The sequence below is a fragment of the Castanea sativa genome, chromosome 10 (assembly GCF_040712315.1).
Source record: "Castanea sativa cultivar Marrone di Chiusa Pesio chromosome 10, ASM4071231v1".
Classification (NCBI taxonomy): Eukaryota; Viridiplantae; Streptophyta; class Magnoliopsida; order Fagales; family Fagaceae; genus Castanea; species Castanea sativa.
In genome coordinates, this window is record NC_134022.1 from 38,637,924 (window position 1) to 38,656,661 (window position 18,738).

Below are 18,738 nucleotides of genomic sequence, written 5' to 3' on the forward strand. Positions count from 1 at the left end.
ATACCATTTAAATGTTATTTCTACTATTAAAAATTTAAAAGAAAACATTCATAAGATTCATTATTTAAAAAAAAACTTATTGTTTGATATTATTAAGTTAAAAATTCTTAAATTACTTAAAATCCTAATAAATGTAGAAAAAAAATAATTAAATTAACGCATTTAGTTATTTTATAATTGGACAATTATTTGCTTCCTTTCTAACATACAACTTACATATATTTATCAAAATATATAACATACAAGAGAAAGAATATATTGAAAGAAAAATCAAAGTAGACTTAATCTCAAATGTGTACCAAACTCTAGAATCATAAATTGAAAAAGTAATAGTTTCATGACTAACAACACTTAACTCCATAATCAGTTTAGTACAAAAATAGTTTTAATCAAGTTGTAAATCAAGTGATTTCATTCAATTGGATATAAAATTTAATCAAAGAATACACAACCCATGGCATATACCCAACTCCAAGACCATACCCCAATTGAAAATTAACAAAAAATTTAAAAAACAAAAAAAGGATAACAAAGGACGCAAAAGAGTATCAAAACAAATCTTAGGTGACTAGTTATTAGTGATGGATAAGAAGATGATATTAGTGACAAACCCAAATTAAAACCAATAATAACTTACTACCTAGGATTTATTGTAAAATTGTTATGAATAAAACATTTCTCTAAAGTGTGTGTATATGTATATGTGTGTGTGTATATATATTTACATATATCTGTGTAACACATGTATAGGAAAATAATAAAGGATAGGATTGAACTAGAAACCAAACTGAATTAGTATAAAAAGAACCTGCCCTACTTGCTAATTATAGCAATATTATATTAAAATAAGAGCATAGATGTTGTGGATTTGCTTGCTTTTTGCCAAAGGAAGTATGGACAGGTTACAAGTAGTGAAATGCGAAAGGCTATTCCATTAGGACAGAATTTTCATCCAAACTAGTTTGAAGGAATATTCCTTCAATCCACTACGTAAGAGATCAAATGATCACCCATACATATTTTTAATCATATGACTCATTAAATAGTCACGTGACTTGTTTAAATCACTTAATGAGTCATGTGATTAAAAAATGAGCGGATGGTCATCAAATCGCCACATAATGAGTTAGAAGATATTTCTCCAAAATGATTTGGAGGAAATCTTTTTCCATTCTGTTATGTCTAATGGAGAGAAAGGAATAATTGAGCCTTTAAATGAGTAGAATTCGTAGTGAATTCCGTACCATATTCCCGAGAACTTTTTATGGTTTGATTTAAAAATTAGCCACCATTGACTTTAGTAGAATCTGGTTATCTCCTAAATTTTAGATTGTAAAATTTGTAGGAGTTGCTCTAGTATACTCCCTGTGTACTGGAGTAATCTTCTCATATCAATAAATTGATCTTTTATTCATTAAAAAAAAAAAAATGCACAAAGTAATTTTGTAGAGTATTCTCACAGATGTTTAAGCTCAGATTACATTCACACACACAATTGAACCAACCTTCTTGTCAAAGAGAAGCCAAAACTTCCACATATAAACGGACCAATTAGTCCTTCATTGAAAAAGAAAGACTTAAGGAATTATTATAGTCACAAGAAAGAGAACAGTGCCTCCTTTTCCTCTTTATTTAAAAATTAATTTTTATAATAAATAACGTATTCCATCTTGTTAGCAAACCAATTGCAATGAAGCATATATACATTATTTTTATATGAAAATAATTTTATTATAAAAAAGAAAATTAGCCCTTTTTAAAGAATAATATCTTTATCTAACAACCTATTTGCATAACATTCACAATTTATTTATTTAATTAGTTCATTAGTCTAGAGTGTATCTCACGCACTTGCTTAACGTCTTTTCCTCCCACACTGACACCAGCTTCCACAATGAATGGGTGGCCTTCAAAAACTTGAGCACTGCATGTAATGGTAAAAGAGAAACGTCACATTTACAGGGAAAAGGAAAACATCAATGAGCAGAAGAAAAATCTAACTCTAAAAACATACAATCTAGTTCATATACAAAAAATTATATTACCATACAACATATGAGTGTAACCCTTTAAGTCTTTTACACTTATTACAAGGAAAACTCATACTACGTATGAGTCAGTTTCATAGAAGAAGCAGATCAAGCATGCGAGGTTCAAATACAACCTGCCTGAATAAGTTGCAACCATGTCTGGATGCAGCTCCTTTATAATTCCAAGACGAAGATTGTATTCACCTGCAGGGCTAAGAAGGAAGCTGGAGTTGTTCCAGATTTGAGCATAGGTGGGCCATGTGAACGAAGCATGAAGGAACACGTAGAACATGTGATGGTTTTTGCTAGTTAAGCTGCCAACCAAAGGCTGCGAAATGGGGACGTGTTTTTGAATTTGAGAAAGAGTCATCAAGGAAAGAAGAAGAAGACCGATCGAACCGTTATTCAAAGTTCTCTTCAGCATCTTTTCACTCACGCTTATAGTAGGTTTTACACCCTTCCTACCTACTAACAGAAAAGGCTATATACTTCTTCGGAATTATCAACAGAAAGTAATGTGGAAAAGAATTTCTGGGAACTTGATTGTACTTTAAAATCTTTTTGGTAGGCTATTATTAATAATTTAAAGCTTCAATGGTATTTGATGTGAGAAGAAAAAAGAAAGTTGCACGAAATTCCCAATTGCAATTTCTTCTACCCATCCAATTCAAATTGTGGAAATGAAGGACTTCATCTATTAAATTCCAACATAGTTCATGTAAACAAACAAAAATTTATGAGGACTCCTTCAAAAAATTCTTAATTTGACCCATGTTTAACCCCTCTTCTTTGGACTGTTCAGGTTTCATGTCGTAGTATCTTTGAAACTTATTTTATTTTTTATTTGTCATATAACTATTTTCGACAACTCTCTTGGACCCATGTAAACAACTTGCATTTATTTTTTTTCCTACCGGACACCCAATTATCACACTTTTTGCCATCATTATTATCGGGGGCGATATAAACTCAAACCCAAATGCTTAAAGAATGTGTTATACCCTAAACCTTCGTATTGTAGCTCTAGATTAACCCAAACACAACCATGTCTTTTTTATCGAAGCAACTTATAAAAGAATATGCGTCTGTGTGTGTGTGTGTTCACCTATGGATGCTTAGACCCTTCTTGAATACATGTGACATCTTCTATATGAAAAACCAAGAGCAACAGACAGAAATCTGAAATAAGAAAAGGACCTTACATATATATACTGTCAAGGCATTGCTCAATTTTTATAATAACACATTATATAATACATTTGTGATTTCATTAATTAATTAGTTACTGTGGCATGCAATTGAGTATTGGTCCACATCAAAAGCAATACAGTAAGAAACATCCACTTTAGTTCATTTCTGATTCCTTCAGATACAGTGACATATATGTCAAATTATGCTGGCAACAAAAGCACTAACACTTAAACTTGTACAGTTTATGTTCTCACTTGACCCTTTCAACAAGTTTTCTTTCCCTGTTCATCTTTCGAATGCAACAAAATGCAAGTAAAGATTACAATTTGACTATTACAAGGTGAGATAGGGGATATAACAGGTTCAGCAATGTCAATGTGGGTTTCCTTATCAGATTGTATTAAGTAATTAGTACACCCAACATATATTGACCACCCTAGTTCAAGCTGTACACCAATAAGTTTTCAAAATTCGCATCCACAGCCATTGTGGACTAATTAATTGTTCAATATTGTACAGACTAGCAAAAAAAATATAAGTACAAAGAGGATTAAAAAAATCATGGGTTCCAATTAGCAATTACCTTAAATGCTAAATATCTTCATTCTTGATTAAGGGACATGCGATTATATCACTTAAGCTGCGTTTAAGATAATCTTCTATAGTGTCATATGTCCTTGATGCTTCCTTAAGATCATGTACCTGAATGTATAAATGGGAGAATTAGATTTAGGAAGTCCAATTGAATGCAATCATGAAGTATTTACAAATTGGAGGGCATTAGGAGCAGTACATGTAGTCACTATAAGATATATAGAATTTAGAAAGCAGGCTCAAAGGCTTACAGAGAAATAGTGGCATTTATAACAGCTACAAGGTTCTCTCTATCACAAAAGAAGGTAAAAAGCACACATGAGGTTGCTCACTTTTCTAACTTATTCAGAAAAGCACACATGTAAAAACAAAAATAGAAAAGAAAAAAGAATTGCCAACGGTGTCTTTTCATGTCTTGGATAAGCACAAGAAAGACACATGAGGTTGCTCACTTTATAGAAACAATCCCCTTCGTAACTGAACACCTGCCTCTCAAAAGAATCACGCAGAGTATGTTGGTTTAAAAGTGATTAGATTAGACTGATAGCTAAAAGGGAGAAGCGTCATGCCTAAATCATTTTCACCCAATTCATTCATTTCCTATACAAATCTAAGTAATAATGACATTTGTTTCCCTATATTAGACTTGTATATCATTACAAAGAAGTCCAAAACTAGAAATAATTAGTATTACCTCTAACAATACGCATCTGCCACATATATATGAGCTCAATCAAACTGTAGTGTCTGACTATGATTAGTTATACTCAACCTAAAAAGAAAAGGAAATGCATGGACTATTTATATAAAAATAGAGAATCCAGCTGCATGCAATATAATTATACAAACACAGTCACTGTGACTAAGATTGGTTATATACTCACCTAAAAAGAAAAGGAAATGCATGGGCTATTTATAAAAAAATTGAGAATCCAGCTGCATGCATGCAATACAATTATACAAACAATCTCATTCCTTTTTTTGGTTAGAGGATATGTGACAAGCCCCATTATTCATTAATTATAAGGTATGTGAATTATGTGATTGCAGGACTCAAGCATCATGAGAAAGAAAATATAGAAAAATGCTTAAGTACTCTCGGAGTATATGCTCCCACATTCATGATGGACACACCATAAATTGAATGAGAAGAATGAGCACTGGAACCTGAGATAATTATTAATTGTTAATTGAGAATTTATTTTAGATGCAAAGTTTCAGGAAGTAAACAGTGAACAAAGGCCACTATTATAGGTCTATACAATGCACACTCCAAAATTTGTTGAGTGGAATGAAAAATCAGACTTATTGTGCGTTATTATTTGAATTGAATGAGATTTAATTTGGTCAATTTATACAGTTGTACCTTAAAAAAAATGTGAAACAGGACCATGATTAACTTAATGATGAGAATTCTTTGTGGTTGTTATGGTCGGCCAATGCGAATAAGATCCATCAAAACATTTCTTCAATTTTTTTTTTTTTTAGAATAACAAAAAGAAACATGATAATATTAATAACGCACCAATGACATCAGTGATCAGAACATAGATGAAAGCAAAGCAAAAGGGTATCGAAAAGCAATCCCATGGATGCTTATTATGGTGCAAAAACGTGTGAACTCAGGACTTAAAAACCACAGCCACCTCACCATTTGTGTAGCCACATGATGCACCACTTAACACCATCATTGTTTTAGCTTTTACTGAAAGACCATATATTCTAAGACATTCTCTTTTCTCACTGCTCTAGTCTCTTCCAATCCCTCTCTATCTATCTCCTATAAATACAATCCAACAAAGTCTTAATATAACATATATGGACATAACTTAATCCAAAAAATTTAAGTCTAAGAGTTTGAGCTCCACTATGTTATACTAACCATTAATTCTTTTTATTAGTATCCAATGTGAGACTTCATTATTTAACTAACCACACCAATCACACATGAATATTTAAATATTTTATTAATATGGAAAGCTTCTCTAGCTCTGATCAAATGTTTTAATTTACTCACTAGAGGTATAGAGAATTGGATTCAGAATTCCTTGCTTAAAATCTGTTATGTTTAGGCCATGTGCATGAAGCTAAGGGGTGGACCGTTAAAAAAAAAAAGCCAAATATTTGTATGGAACTTAAATCAGCAACTTAAAGTAGAACAACAATCTATAGCAATTATAAATTTGTTGGAGTAATTGAAAGGCATATGCTGTCCTATTTTCTGATCATATAGGCTTCTATAGTTTTTAATTTTGATGGTTTATGTCATGGTAACAAAGCCTAATTTAACCAAGGGGTTCAAACATATGGTTCCCTTATTAGATGCAGGGTCAAAGTTAGGGCTTGGAGTTTAGAGGCAACTCTTATATTGGTTACGTGTGGCGTTTCTGACTTTCAGCTGCTACTTAGTTGTTGATGGATTTTTTCTTTTTCTTTTTTGGTCTTTTATGAAAAATTATTTTGTTTGAAAATTTTAAAATGCCAAGTTGTTTGTTTTATGTAAAATTGATTAATTGGGCTTAATTGTTTAAAACTATTTTAGAGTCCATATTTTTAGGTTGGCAAACAATGTAAATATTTAATCAATTTATAGTATTTTGGTGAAATTGACTATACTAAAGATGTATTTTAAAGTTTAAGACAAAGACCCAAGCTCAGCACTGGGGTCTCCATTTCTCTTAAGTGTAGTGCCCCTTTTGCCATTCTAGAGGCCATAACTCATAAATTCACTAGAAGATTGCATTTCTTTCTGTGATAATTTTAATTTTTACCTAACAAAGAGTCCTTACCCAACTGCCTTTGCATGCTTTTACAACCCTCTCCAAAGCAAGAAAGCCTGAAAATCCTACCAACCAATTAGGCAGCAACCAAGGTAGGTGGTAGGTACACCATATGTACAAAAGTTTCATCGTTTGTAATTTTTTTTATGTTATGTTTTCATCTTTTAGTAAATGTTGGAATTTGAATGATAATTATTATAAATAAAAAATTTCATTGGTTCAATTGCTACTCATTAGCTTCCAAGAAAAAATGCAAAAAAAAAAAAAAAAAAGTCAATTGCATTGCAAATATTATCAAAACAATGTTGCTCAACAAAAATGAATAATAATTATAAAAAACACAAAGAAAAAGCAATTCATTGGTCCAATTTCTACTCATTAAAGGGGAAAAAATCATAAACATGAATGTACATAAGTTGAAAAGAACATATTAAAAAAATATGGCTAAGCAAAAATGAATGATAATTATTTAAAAAGAAAAAAGAAAAGAAAAAGCAATTCATTGGTCCAATTGCTACTCATTAGCTTCCAAGAAAAAAGAAAAAAGAAAAATAAAGTTTTTGTAATTTCAATTGAAAGTTCGACCAATTGAGATGAGTTAGATTCCAGCTTGACACCTAGTTTGACCGATTGACAGTACGTGTATCAACAAAAATCAGAAACACGAAAAGCCATAACTTATTCGTGTCAAACCCAATTCATAATCCGTTTGTTGCGCTATTTAAAGGATATCATAAGCTATAACAAGAGAGGTTTTCATGGAGAGAAATTATTGTTTGTACAGCTAGAGTTAGTATAACCAAGTTTTTCTCAATTTTACGATACCAGAAACATTCAAAGTAGATTGTAAGAGTTCAAGACCACAGAGAAAAATTAACATAGTGTTGCTGCTACCATAGTGATTAGCTAACACATGGGGCACTTTGATTGGCTAGCTAGGTTTTTCATTTATTTAAAACAAAAGTAACAAACAGGCCTCATAACACCAGCAAAATACATGCTTGTAAGACCAGTAAACAGGACTCATAACACCAACAAACAGGACTCATAACACCAGTAAAATTATAATCACAATCCAAGCAAGAAGAACATAACTGTTGTGTTTAGATTCTTTTCTGTGTTCATAATCATAACATTAAAAAAGTTTAAAAAATTTCACTTCAATTGATTAATGAATAACTGAAATCATGATTTCAGTAGGAAAGTGTATTGGCACTTTTGGGCAGGCGAGAATTTGTCGCATCAAATTTAATGAGTTAGATAGTTAGGCCACTATTCACTAAACTTGGATTCATGTTTGAAGTTCCAAGAAATTTTCATAATTCCCTTATTATTTTGGGAAGTTTTGAAATATTCCCAAGAGAGTCTAATGTTTGTGTTGAGAAATGCACCACAAAAAGCTTGTAAGATCCAGCTAGGGCTAATGAATTTCATTAAACATTTGAGTACGGAAAGTTGGTGCGGCAATTGTGAATGCGAGATAGGCATCAGATGGCTTTGGCAAAATTTCAACACTCACGTTGTACGTATTGACATGAAATGTTTTCGGCTAGGATAATTGCTAAATTTCGGTGTTTGGTTGTGAGCGAAAACCGAAAAATATGTTAACATATTTTTGGCATTTGGCTCGTAACAAAAAATCATAATTTATTCTACATCATTACCTCCTCTATCAAATATCCATTCCAAGTGCTCGGCAATCTCGGCCAAGTATCGATTACAATTCAAGCATCCAATTGAATATCACAGATTTTTCCCACAGATACACTGATAGAATTCACATAAATGATCATAATTACACATATAGTTCACATAAATTGTGCCAAGAGGCCCAAGACATATGCCATGAAAAAATTCACAAAAATGTGACAAAAATAAAAGGGAATTAAATTGAGAGTTTGAGAGAGTGATGTAGGACAAATAGGTGAATTTTTCTACATGTGGTTGGGGTGGGTTAAGAGGTTAAGGAGGATTTATGGAAATAGGATCTAGAGTTGTTGCAGAAAGGGTTACGGGGTTGTGTAGGGAATTAAAAGGTGCTTCGATAAGCTATTTGATGGCCATTTGGTAGAAGAAAGTATTTGAGGATTTAGGGTTTTGATAGGTAAGAGAAAGGGAATGATTTGGGGTTGTAAGTAAAAAGGAAATGGGTAGTTTTTATGGTATTTAGGGGCTATATGAACAATATCCGAGAACTATATCATAAGAGGAGGAGGAAGAAGATGGGAGAAAGAAACCAAATAGGCTGTTGTGCCTCTATGCTTACATTCAATAATTTTATTATTCAATTCCACCTCTTTTGAATACATTGAACACAAATATATATATAAAGACACTTTCTTGTACTAATAGCATTAGGACTCCAATTAGGACTACTAATTTAATTAGTAAACTAAAACCTAATAAAATAGTAACTTGGGCGTATGTCTATAAACAAGCCAAGTTGGTAATTGAACCTATAAGGTCATTGCTTGATTAATTTATTCTTTTCCCACATATATAATAAAACCATAATTAAATTTTTTTTATCCCATCATAAATATATAAATTTTTACTACAAATGGTCTATATCATATGAACCTATTTACAAACTTATACATTTCAATCTCAAGTCTATATGAGTATATTTTTAGACAAGTATACATATAAAAATGTAATGATTATTCATAATTAAATCAGGCCTTACGTTTAGAGGCTAAACTTGAAGTTGAGCTTGGCAGTCTTATCCCACGACGCCGAAACGATGGTGGGTTGGAGAGTGTTGGGGCTGAAACGAACGCACGAGACCCACTCCTGGTGCGCCTCTTGGTCAGAGATGGTGAACTTGCATTCTCCGAGGGTGTTCCAGAGCTTGATCGTGCGGTCACGGGAGAGGAGGAGTCGGAGTCGGTGAGGCCGAAGAAGAGCTTCGAAATCGTACACAAACCGATCGAGGTCAAAATCAAATCGAACGGTCGTAATCCATAAACAAAACTAAATCTAACAAGAGCGAAAATAAAATAACACTTCGGATCGGAGCAAACTTACCTTAGATAACGAAAAACGACGACGGAGAGAGAGAAAATCGAAGATCGAAGAAGAGCAAGCCAACCTCCAAAGATGAAGGCTAGGCTTTCTCTGTGTGTGTGTGTGAGAGTGTGTGTGTGTGCGTGTGTACGGGAGAGTTGAAAGCAAAGAGAGAGTGAGGGTGAGGGGTTTCTGATTTGGGCAGGTGAGTGAGAGAGAGTTTGGGTTAGGGTTATTTTCGATATGATTTAGGGAAGGTTTTTTTTTTGTATTTATATTAAATTCAGAATCCGCGTTTTCCAAACGCAGCTCCAGACATATTGAAGCTGCGTTTCATTAAACGCAGCTTCAATATGTCTGGAGCTGCGTTTGGAAAACGCGGCTTCAACATTTAGAAGCTGCGTTTAATGAAACGCAGCTTCTGCGGGTCTGGAGTTGCGTTTTTTAAACGCAGCTCCAGAAAAAATTAAAAAATAAATAAAATAAATCCCTATAGCCGCGTTTCTAAAAACGCGGCTGAAATTCTACCTGCCAAACGCAGCATCAGCACCAAAAAACGCGGCTTCAGTGAGGGTCTATAGCCGCGTTTAGTAAACGCGGCTATACTTGTTTCCTGGAGCTGCGTTTTTGTAAAACGCGGTTCAAAACCGCAGACTGTAGCTGCGTTTTACAAAAACGCGGCTAAAAAACGCGGCCAAAAAACGCGTTTTTTGTAGTGTGAAGAGGTAAATAGCATAATGCAATAATACTAATTAATTTGATATGATATAATAAAATAAAATAAAGTGATGTACACGGGGGAGTACCCAAGGATCATATAAGCTGCGCAAAGTTGACCGGCAGGATGAGGGTAGATAGGAGATCTCAACAATCTATTCAAATCTGTGGAGTTGATCAATTGCCTTTTCTTCTTGAACGCGTGGTCCTCTGAAAATGAAGTAAATAAAGGTTAGACAGCTTGAATGTTAACAATAGCTCGAGAATGGAATAAATTAGAAAACAATGAGTTAGCAAAAGAAAAATGAGTCCTACAAAATCTACCCACCTGCTTTACCCGCCTTAGTAGGGCAATGGATCCCACTGGGGTACCAGTTTCCCGAGATGACCAAATAGTTTCCTTCTATTTCTCTGTCGAAATTCAGAAGACCAGAGATGAGCCTTACTTCCTGTGTCGGATCTTAAAGTAATACCTCGAGGTTTTACTATCTTGGAAACTATACACGTAGTTGATATCATGCTCGGTAAGATTCAGTCCAAGCCTTTTGTTAAGGATGTCTACACTACTAATGATCCTAAAGACATTAGGGGTACATTGGTTAGGGCAGACCTTGAAATAACGAAGAAAGTTAATAAGGAGGTCACTCATAGGGATCCTAACTCCTCCTTCTACTACGGCAATGAGAGGGAGTACTACTCTATTGTCCCATCTTGAGAGTATTGCCTCGTCTTTCGGGCAATATCTCACCTCTACATCTTCATGAAAGTTATAATAGGCAAAGCAAGAATTAAGAAGAAAGAGATGGCAGAGATTAAATCTAAAGAGTGAAGGAGTAGACAAACTTACAAGATAATAGAAGGGCAGATGAAAGGAAGGTCATTGGAAGTCGCCTGAAGGTCATCGGAAAAGAGGGTAGTGAAGAGGGGAGAAGGAGAGAAAAGTTGTAGTGTTTGAGGAAGGAAAAAAGCGCAAAAGGAACTAGTGAGGGGGTTTGAGGTCTCCCTTATATAGGAAAAATGGGGGAGAGGAAGGGACAGAATAGACCCTTCCTTTCCCGCCCTTTTTTTTTTTTTTTTTTTTCCCGTTTTCCAAAAGGCCCATCTGGCCGTCCATTTAAGGACACACGCAGAAGATCATAGGGTGAGAATCTCAAGCGTGTCTGCGACATTTAATGCCTGACGACGCCATTATTCATAAATGCCAATTAATGACTACCACAATTCCCTTGAACCATAATCCTCACGTCAGTGATGACCTGAAGATCGTGGGGGGCTATTGTAGGGAGTGGAATAGTCTCTATTTAGGCCTAGAGCCCAGGAAGTTACTGGGCCACGGGAAAGTAGTTGGGCTTGGGCTTGGCCTTTAGGCTGAGGGGAAAGCTTGGAAGGAGATAATCTATGAAAGAGTTGAAAGTTGGGTTATCATGTTGAAGACAGAGTTGGATACCACGGTCAACCCATTCTCGTGGAAAAGGAATGTATTAACTTGTCTAGAACACGGATAATCAATGTACGACCTCCAGGAGACACTAGTGACCACGAGAAACTTCTAGAATGCGCAAGAAGAAAGAAGATCTTTTACCTCTGCATTAAAGAAGGGGTTCTTACCTAACCTCTGCCGCATTAATTGCGCAAAAGACAACCTGAACAGTACACGCAACCTTTAGGCAGTCAGAATTCCAAGATAAGGAGAGGAAACTGATAAAGTAAGAAAAATATCTCTGAGACTCTAAAAATGAATAGGACAATTGGAGGGATAAGAACAAAATGCTGAGGCTATAAGAGAAGGAGGAGGAAGAAGGCGAGGGGATCCAAGAATAGAGGGAGGAAAAAATTGGTCTAAGAAGGAAAACAAAGTGAGAGTGAAAGACATTGAGTGAAATACCATGGAAGCGAAGATAAAAAGCTTCCTAGAATTACAGTGATGGTAGCATATAAATGGTCAATGAAATTCACTGTTTGTATTTCCCATTGTAGAGTGTATATTCCCTGTTATTTATTTGTATCTTGTTTGTGTGGGTCATTGTAAAGAGAATTTTGTAGAGTAATCCTTGGGGATTAATTTCAGTGTTCCTACAATAACTTTTTATGTGTTTAGTTTTTTTTTTTCTATTTTTAAATTTAGTAATTATATAAGGAAAAAATGTGGCAAATTATGATCGGTGAAAAATAAAATAAAATAAAAAATGTAACGAATTTTTTTGAGAAGTGCTACCTTCACAATATTTTCATAATACTTTTACAACAAATCATAAGTAATAAGTTGTTATTGATTTTAATTTAAATCTATCACTTAGATTTTTTTTTTTTTTTTTGCTCACCCGTAATAACCTATCACTTAAAATTATTATAAAAATATTATATACAAAGTATTTCTCAAATTTTTTTTATTCGTTTATCCTGTATCAATTCTTTACTTAAATTACTTTTAAAAAAAATATAAAAAATTACTTAAATTGTACGCACAATTGACATCTCGTGTACTTTCTCATTTGTGGTAACACGTTCTTTCTTTTCCTGTTCCTGTTCCTTTATTTTAATAAAGAGAAGGAATAAAGGAAAAAATTCTTGTTCAAAAAACGATGGAGAGACAGAGAATTGACATCTCGTGTACTTTCTCATTTGTGGTAACACGTTCCCTCTTTTCCCGTTCCTGTTCCTTTATTTTAGTAAAGAGAAGGAATAAAGGAAAAAATTCTTGTTCAAAAAACGATGGAGAGGCAAAGACTGCTCGTTCGAGCAAATGGTATGGAATATTTATCCATTCAGTTGCACAAACTCCAAGTCTTATGGGCCCTTTTTACTGCACAATATCCTTTTGTCATCATTAGTCATCCGGCCGGTTGCACGCATCATCAATATGATGCTATAAATATCCCATGCGCCTGGGACGATATTACCTCATCAGACAGCTCAACATATTGGCCTGGAAGCCGACTTGGCGGCTAGAGACATTTTCCTTGCTAGTATGGCGGAAACCACGGTATGTGCACTCTCAAATGATTCAATTGGCAACCTCGATCCTATGCTATTTTCCCTATAAAATTTTAAACTTCATAACTTCTGCTTCTGCATTGTTGTTTGGATTTTTTTCTTTTCTATTTATTATCATAATTAAGCAAATTTAAAATAGAAAAATGTTATGTCCACAACATTTTTATAAATACTTTTATAATAAATCTTAAATGATATTATTATTAGTTAATACTGGTAGATTAAAAAAAAATATTCAGTGATAGTTTCAAATTAGAACTAGTAATAACAACTTATCACTTAAAATCTCTATTAACAATATCGTGAAAATATTATAAACATAATACTTTTTGTATATATAATTATTTAAAAAATGTTAGATATGGTTACAAGCTTATGGTTCCAGTTGGGATCTGACTCTCAAAATAAATTTGATAATATATATCAAACGGATCAACTCAACATGATTATATAGGTTCAAGTAAATATAAGTTCGGGTTACGTGCTTCGAAGAGATTTCAAAAGTACAAAATGTTACTAAGTTTCAGTTCAGGGACGGAATTAGAACTTGGAGTTAGGAGGGCGGTTTTGCTATTAGCTATTTGCTGTGGCTTCAGCTTTTGACTTTGCTGCTTAATCGGCAAGAATTTTCTTTTATTATTATTATCTTTATGTGTGTATAGAGTTTGTCCTTTGCTAGTAAAGACAAAATTATTTTGTTTAAATTTTTTTAAAGAGCCAAGTTATTTATTTTTGGTAAAATTGATTGATTGGTTTTAATTTTTTTTAGCTTTATTATTGGTAATTTTTGTTTTTGGGCTTGTATATTTTGTTTTAAATTTTAGATTTATCAATTTTTTATGGCTTTTAAAAGGAGGAAAATACTAGATCTACAAACTTTTTTTATAAATTGTTGCTGTGATGAGTGGTTATTACTTATTAGTAAGTAAAAATATAATGTGAAGTAGTGGACTCATATGCAAACCATTAAAGATTTGCTACTTTAATAATTTGTAAAAATGTAGTAAAAAAGTTTGTAATTATAGCATTTCTCTTATAATGATTAATGATATTATTAATGGGGAAAAATATAAGTTTATTGAATGAAGCTACTAAAATTAGTACTTCTATGTTACTAAAAAAATTTAGGGGGGCAAAAAGAATAGAAATTATTTGGTCCACATGTTGTTTATATTTTGCCCCGCCCTCACTTAATTAATGATGAATCTTATCTACACTCAAAAATAAACCCAAGGTTTAGTAGTATCCTCAAGTCGATAAGGCCGTTCTGTAAATTGAAGTTTCAGTACCTCTTTTAAATGATTGTAGTAACTAGGTTCAACGTTCAAGAGTGTTCTTTATATTTGTTCGATTCAATATTTTGGTCAATTTACGAAATACCCACGATATGTACTAAAAAGTCTTCTGCTCCAGCGGCTAAGACTCAGCACCTAAGATACATCAATTTTTAATATATATATATTTGCATGAAAATAATCAATATCCTCTCTTTTATTATTATTATTTTGCGGAATGGAGAAAGGATGGGGTTCGGGAGACTCATTTTCCAGTATATAATGATTTAAAAAAAAAAAAAAAAATTTAATCCTCTGTTGCAGACTTACTCCACATTCCTAATTGTAATTCTGTCCATTTTCACCTTCATTGTTCCAATTAGAACGAGATTTTAGATGGTGGAAAACTTCGGGAAGAGATTAGCGCTTTTGTAGACAACGCTGGTGAGATTTTTCAGCCATTGGATGATACATTTTTACACTTATATTCCACGAGTAAAAAATTGTATCAAAGTGCCGTCACGGGTGATTGGAACGAAGTCCTTGACATATGTAGTAAAAACGAGTTTTTAACTCTCCCGATCACCAAGTCCAATGACACCGTGTTCCACCTAGCAGCCTACAAAAACCAAGAGGCTATTCTTCAAAAACTTCTAGAACTATTACCTCAGGAAATTCAGATCTTAACTCCTGCTTTAAGAAGGACAAACAAGAAAGGAAATACCCTTCTCCACATTGCAGCATCAGTGGGGAGTGTGAACATGTGTCGCAGCATCATTAAAGCTGACACCGGCAGCATCATTAATATTGAAGCTGATATCACAAAATCAGAAAGAATACAACGTATTATTAACAATGAAGGTGAGAGCGCTCTCTTCTTAGCAGCATTTCATGGTCACAAAGACGCTTTCCTTTACTTGCATTCTATCTGCAGCCCGGAAGAAGGCTACCATCTCTGTAAAAGGAATAAGCAGGATGATCAGGAGACTATTCTCCACCGTGCCATCACTGAAGAATACTATGGTGAGTTTAAGGGATTTTGATTAAATTACATTTTGAGTTTTGGAGGTGGATTATCAATCCGTATCCTGATTAAATAAATGATTAAGTTTGACATTTCCTAATAGTTGTTTATACTTTTTGGAAGTTCTAAATTTAGTTACAAATTAAACAGTTGATGAGAACATTTGGTTCTTGTGTTTTGACAGAATTGTCCTTAATAATACTTCACCTCTATAAAGATCTTGTTAACCTTCCCAATGAAAAAGGCATGACCCCTCTCCATCTCCTAGCAAAGAAGCCTTCTGCCTTCAAAAGTGGTAGCCGTCATCGATGGTTGGAAAATATCATCTATCACGGTAAGTATATATACTCTATATTTTTCAGAATATGTTGATAGTGTATCTTAAGTAAATTAAAATCAATTATCTGATTTTGTCTTTCTTTTCATCTGGTCTGAAGGCACACACACTCTATCCTACTTTCAAGGAAAATTTAAAATTTTGGCAGATCCTAGGATATGTGTAAATCGAGAATGGTTAATCATCTTGTCTTTGCCTTCTTGTCCATACAAATAGTAGAAGAAAAAAACAAAAAATTCAAAAATAAAAATGAAATAATACATAAATTCTTAAAAGGAGATACTAATGGATGCCTTTAGCGCATAAGTTAACAATCTATTTAAAGAAAATTTATATGGAAGAAGAAAAAAAAATATTTTAATAGTTTTTTTCATTTTTCATAAAAATGGTGTCGAAATTTTCTTAAAATAAATTGTTAAGTATTGTTCTAAGGGCATTCGTTAGATTTAATGGCTTAAGATAACGACAGATGATGGTCAATAGATGGTGATCTTGGTAGAGAGAGATCGAACATCAATAGATTATTGACTACTAAGAATAATAAGGAGAAGAAACTGAGAAAGTGAGAAATAGGTAGAGAAGATAAATTTAAGAGAAAAGTGATGAAACAAACAGAACCAAAACCAAACGAGAAAAAGAAGTGTACAAAGCCAGCATCTCCTATAGAGCAGATCGAGTTGTTGAATAGGAAGAGTCTTAAAATGTGATTCTCTCACATCCTGAAAAGGTTGAGGGAGAGCATTTGAATGTTGCAACTTTAAAGCTTATAATAATGGGAGGAAAAGAATTAAAGAACCGAGACAACTAGAAATTTTGATAAATTACATTAAAACACTCTATCAGACTAGTTATGATGAAATAAAACTTGGTATACCCGATTTTCTAGAAAAGACATTGTCCCCCTAACTTATCATAATTGACACTCCAGCCCCTTCACCTCTTGCAAATTAAATGACAATAAAGCTTCAGAAGGAATATTCATTTGAAATAAATTTTCCCAATAAAACAAATGTCAAACAGCCCCCTTCCCTTCTTCAAAAAAAAAAAAAAAAAAAAATTCCACTTCTCAAATCAATAAATAAATTATACTATTATTTATTGATTTATTTTATGTTGAGTGCTCCTGCCTCCGTGATCTTTATGTGACCGGTCTTTTTTTTGGGTGTGTGGAAAATATGTGACTGGTCTTTCTGCGCTAATTAATATAAGCTTCAAGTCCAACCTCCTTGACTTTTATTTTTTATTGAAAAACTACGTATTACTTTTAATTAATAGTGACTAATGAGTTAAGAGGATGGATTGAAATAGTTTAAAAAGTTCACAATGTTAACAGAGAGATTTCGAAAGTCCAATTTTAATGGAAATTACTTAATTTATCCAAAAAATCTATGATATTTTCTTTTTGTGTTGTGCTTTGTAACTGAACTTCTTTCATTTCAGCACTCCCCAAAACGGGCGAATTTCGGGCTGCCGATATTGAGAACCTTGAAAGACCACAAGTTACCTATGGAGGAAGACACCAAAGTGAGAAATATTCACTCACACACGTCACAATGACTTGAGCTTTTATTGTCATTGGTCTGCTCAAGATAATGATAATAATAAACAGATAGTCATTAATTAAATGCCTATTTGTCTTTGTGTATAGGACATCCATCACCAAACGGAGCAAAAGGGCATCATCAATTATTCAAGCGCAAAATCTGTTTTGATTTTGTAAAACTTGTATCCAAGGCAGCGTCATCTATATATGGTATTTCAGCTTATACCGTTCATCATTCTGTCTGTTGCCGCGTAATTATTCAGTAGTCTCATATTACAACGACATTTATTCTCTTCTCAAGATAGGTCTCTCTAATCAAATATATGGAGTTCATCATTTATTTAAGAGAATTGAATATCATATCGTTATACTCAGAAAATACTGAAAAATTTTCCTCCTTTGATATTAGTATATATTAATGACACTTTCGTTTGAGATATGATTTACAACTTAAGTACTTAACTCCTTTTCATTTTCAGCATTTGGCAGAAAATGCGCTGATATAGAGAACCAAGAAGGTAAATATCAGAGCGAGAAATGTTCAAAGTTCAAACTACGATATTATCAATAAGCGTGTTTAAGAAGTTTGAGAAAAAGCTAGAACACATTCATTTTAGTGGTTTGAGTTAAGCTAGCTATTTAAGACAATTATCATTTTGTGTTCTAGGAGACCCGTCACCCAATGGAGCTCAAGCGCAAGAAGTACAACTTCCACCTAATCACAGAACCAGCTCTTCGTTCGAAGAACTTGTCTTCAAGGCAGTGCTATATATATTTGGTATCCATACACCCATATTTGTTTCTGTTCTATTATTGAATTGAACATTCACATCAAATATATTAAATTAGCATCTTAAAATATTATTTTATCTATTTTAACACATCATTTTATAATCCATTCAATCTCAAAGATTTTATTTTATTTTACCATTTTATTAAAATATAATTTATTTATTATTTATATTTCTTTTTTATTCTCCACATCTCTTTCTCAGTGTCTTTCTTCTCCAAGTTAAAACAATCAACCCACTTCTCATGGCCACTGCTAGCCACCACCCACTCAATGTCACTACCCTCACCACCCTCAAAATGAAAACACTGAAAGTGAACCCACCGTTAAAAAAAACATATATTGGTTTTGTTATTGTATTTTAGAAGAAGAATCATCTTGTTGAACTAATTTTAGATCCAAATTAATCAAACACACATCACAAGCAAGACTGATAGACTAAATGCAAAGTGAAAAAA

The 18,738-nt window shown here is 33.2% G+C and overlaps 1 protein-coding gene across 1 annotated transcript; it reads left to right on the top strand.

The window, feature by feature from the left end:
* Positions 1–13,286: 13,286 nt before the first annotated feature.
* Positions 13,287–18,061, top strand: LOC142612496 (uncharacterized). The gene is made up of 5 exons (XM_075784583.1): positions 13,287–13,301; positions 14,970–15,609; positions 15,795–15,944; positions 17,388–17,471; positions 17,970–18,061. Exons 1-5 carry the CDS (start codon positions 13,287–13,289, stop codon positions 18,059–18,061), a joined length of 981 nt encoding a protein of 326 aa, XP_075640698.1.
* Positions 18,062–18,738: the final 677 nt, after the last annotated feature.

What these genes read in the sequence shown, in the direction of transcription:
- LOC142612496 (XM_075784583.1), top strand. An exon ending in GGAAAATATCATCTATCACG is followed by an intron (nt 15,945 to 17,387) that starts GTAAGTATATAT and finishes CTTTCATTTCAG; the next exon opens with CACTCCCCAAAACGGGCGAA. An exon ending in CTATGGAGGAAGACACCAAA is followed by an intron (nt 17,472 to 17,969) that starts GTGAGAAATATT and finishes TTTCATTTTCAG; the next exon opens with CATTTGGCAGAAAATGCGCT.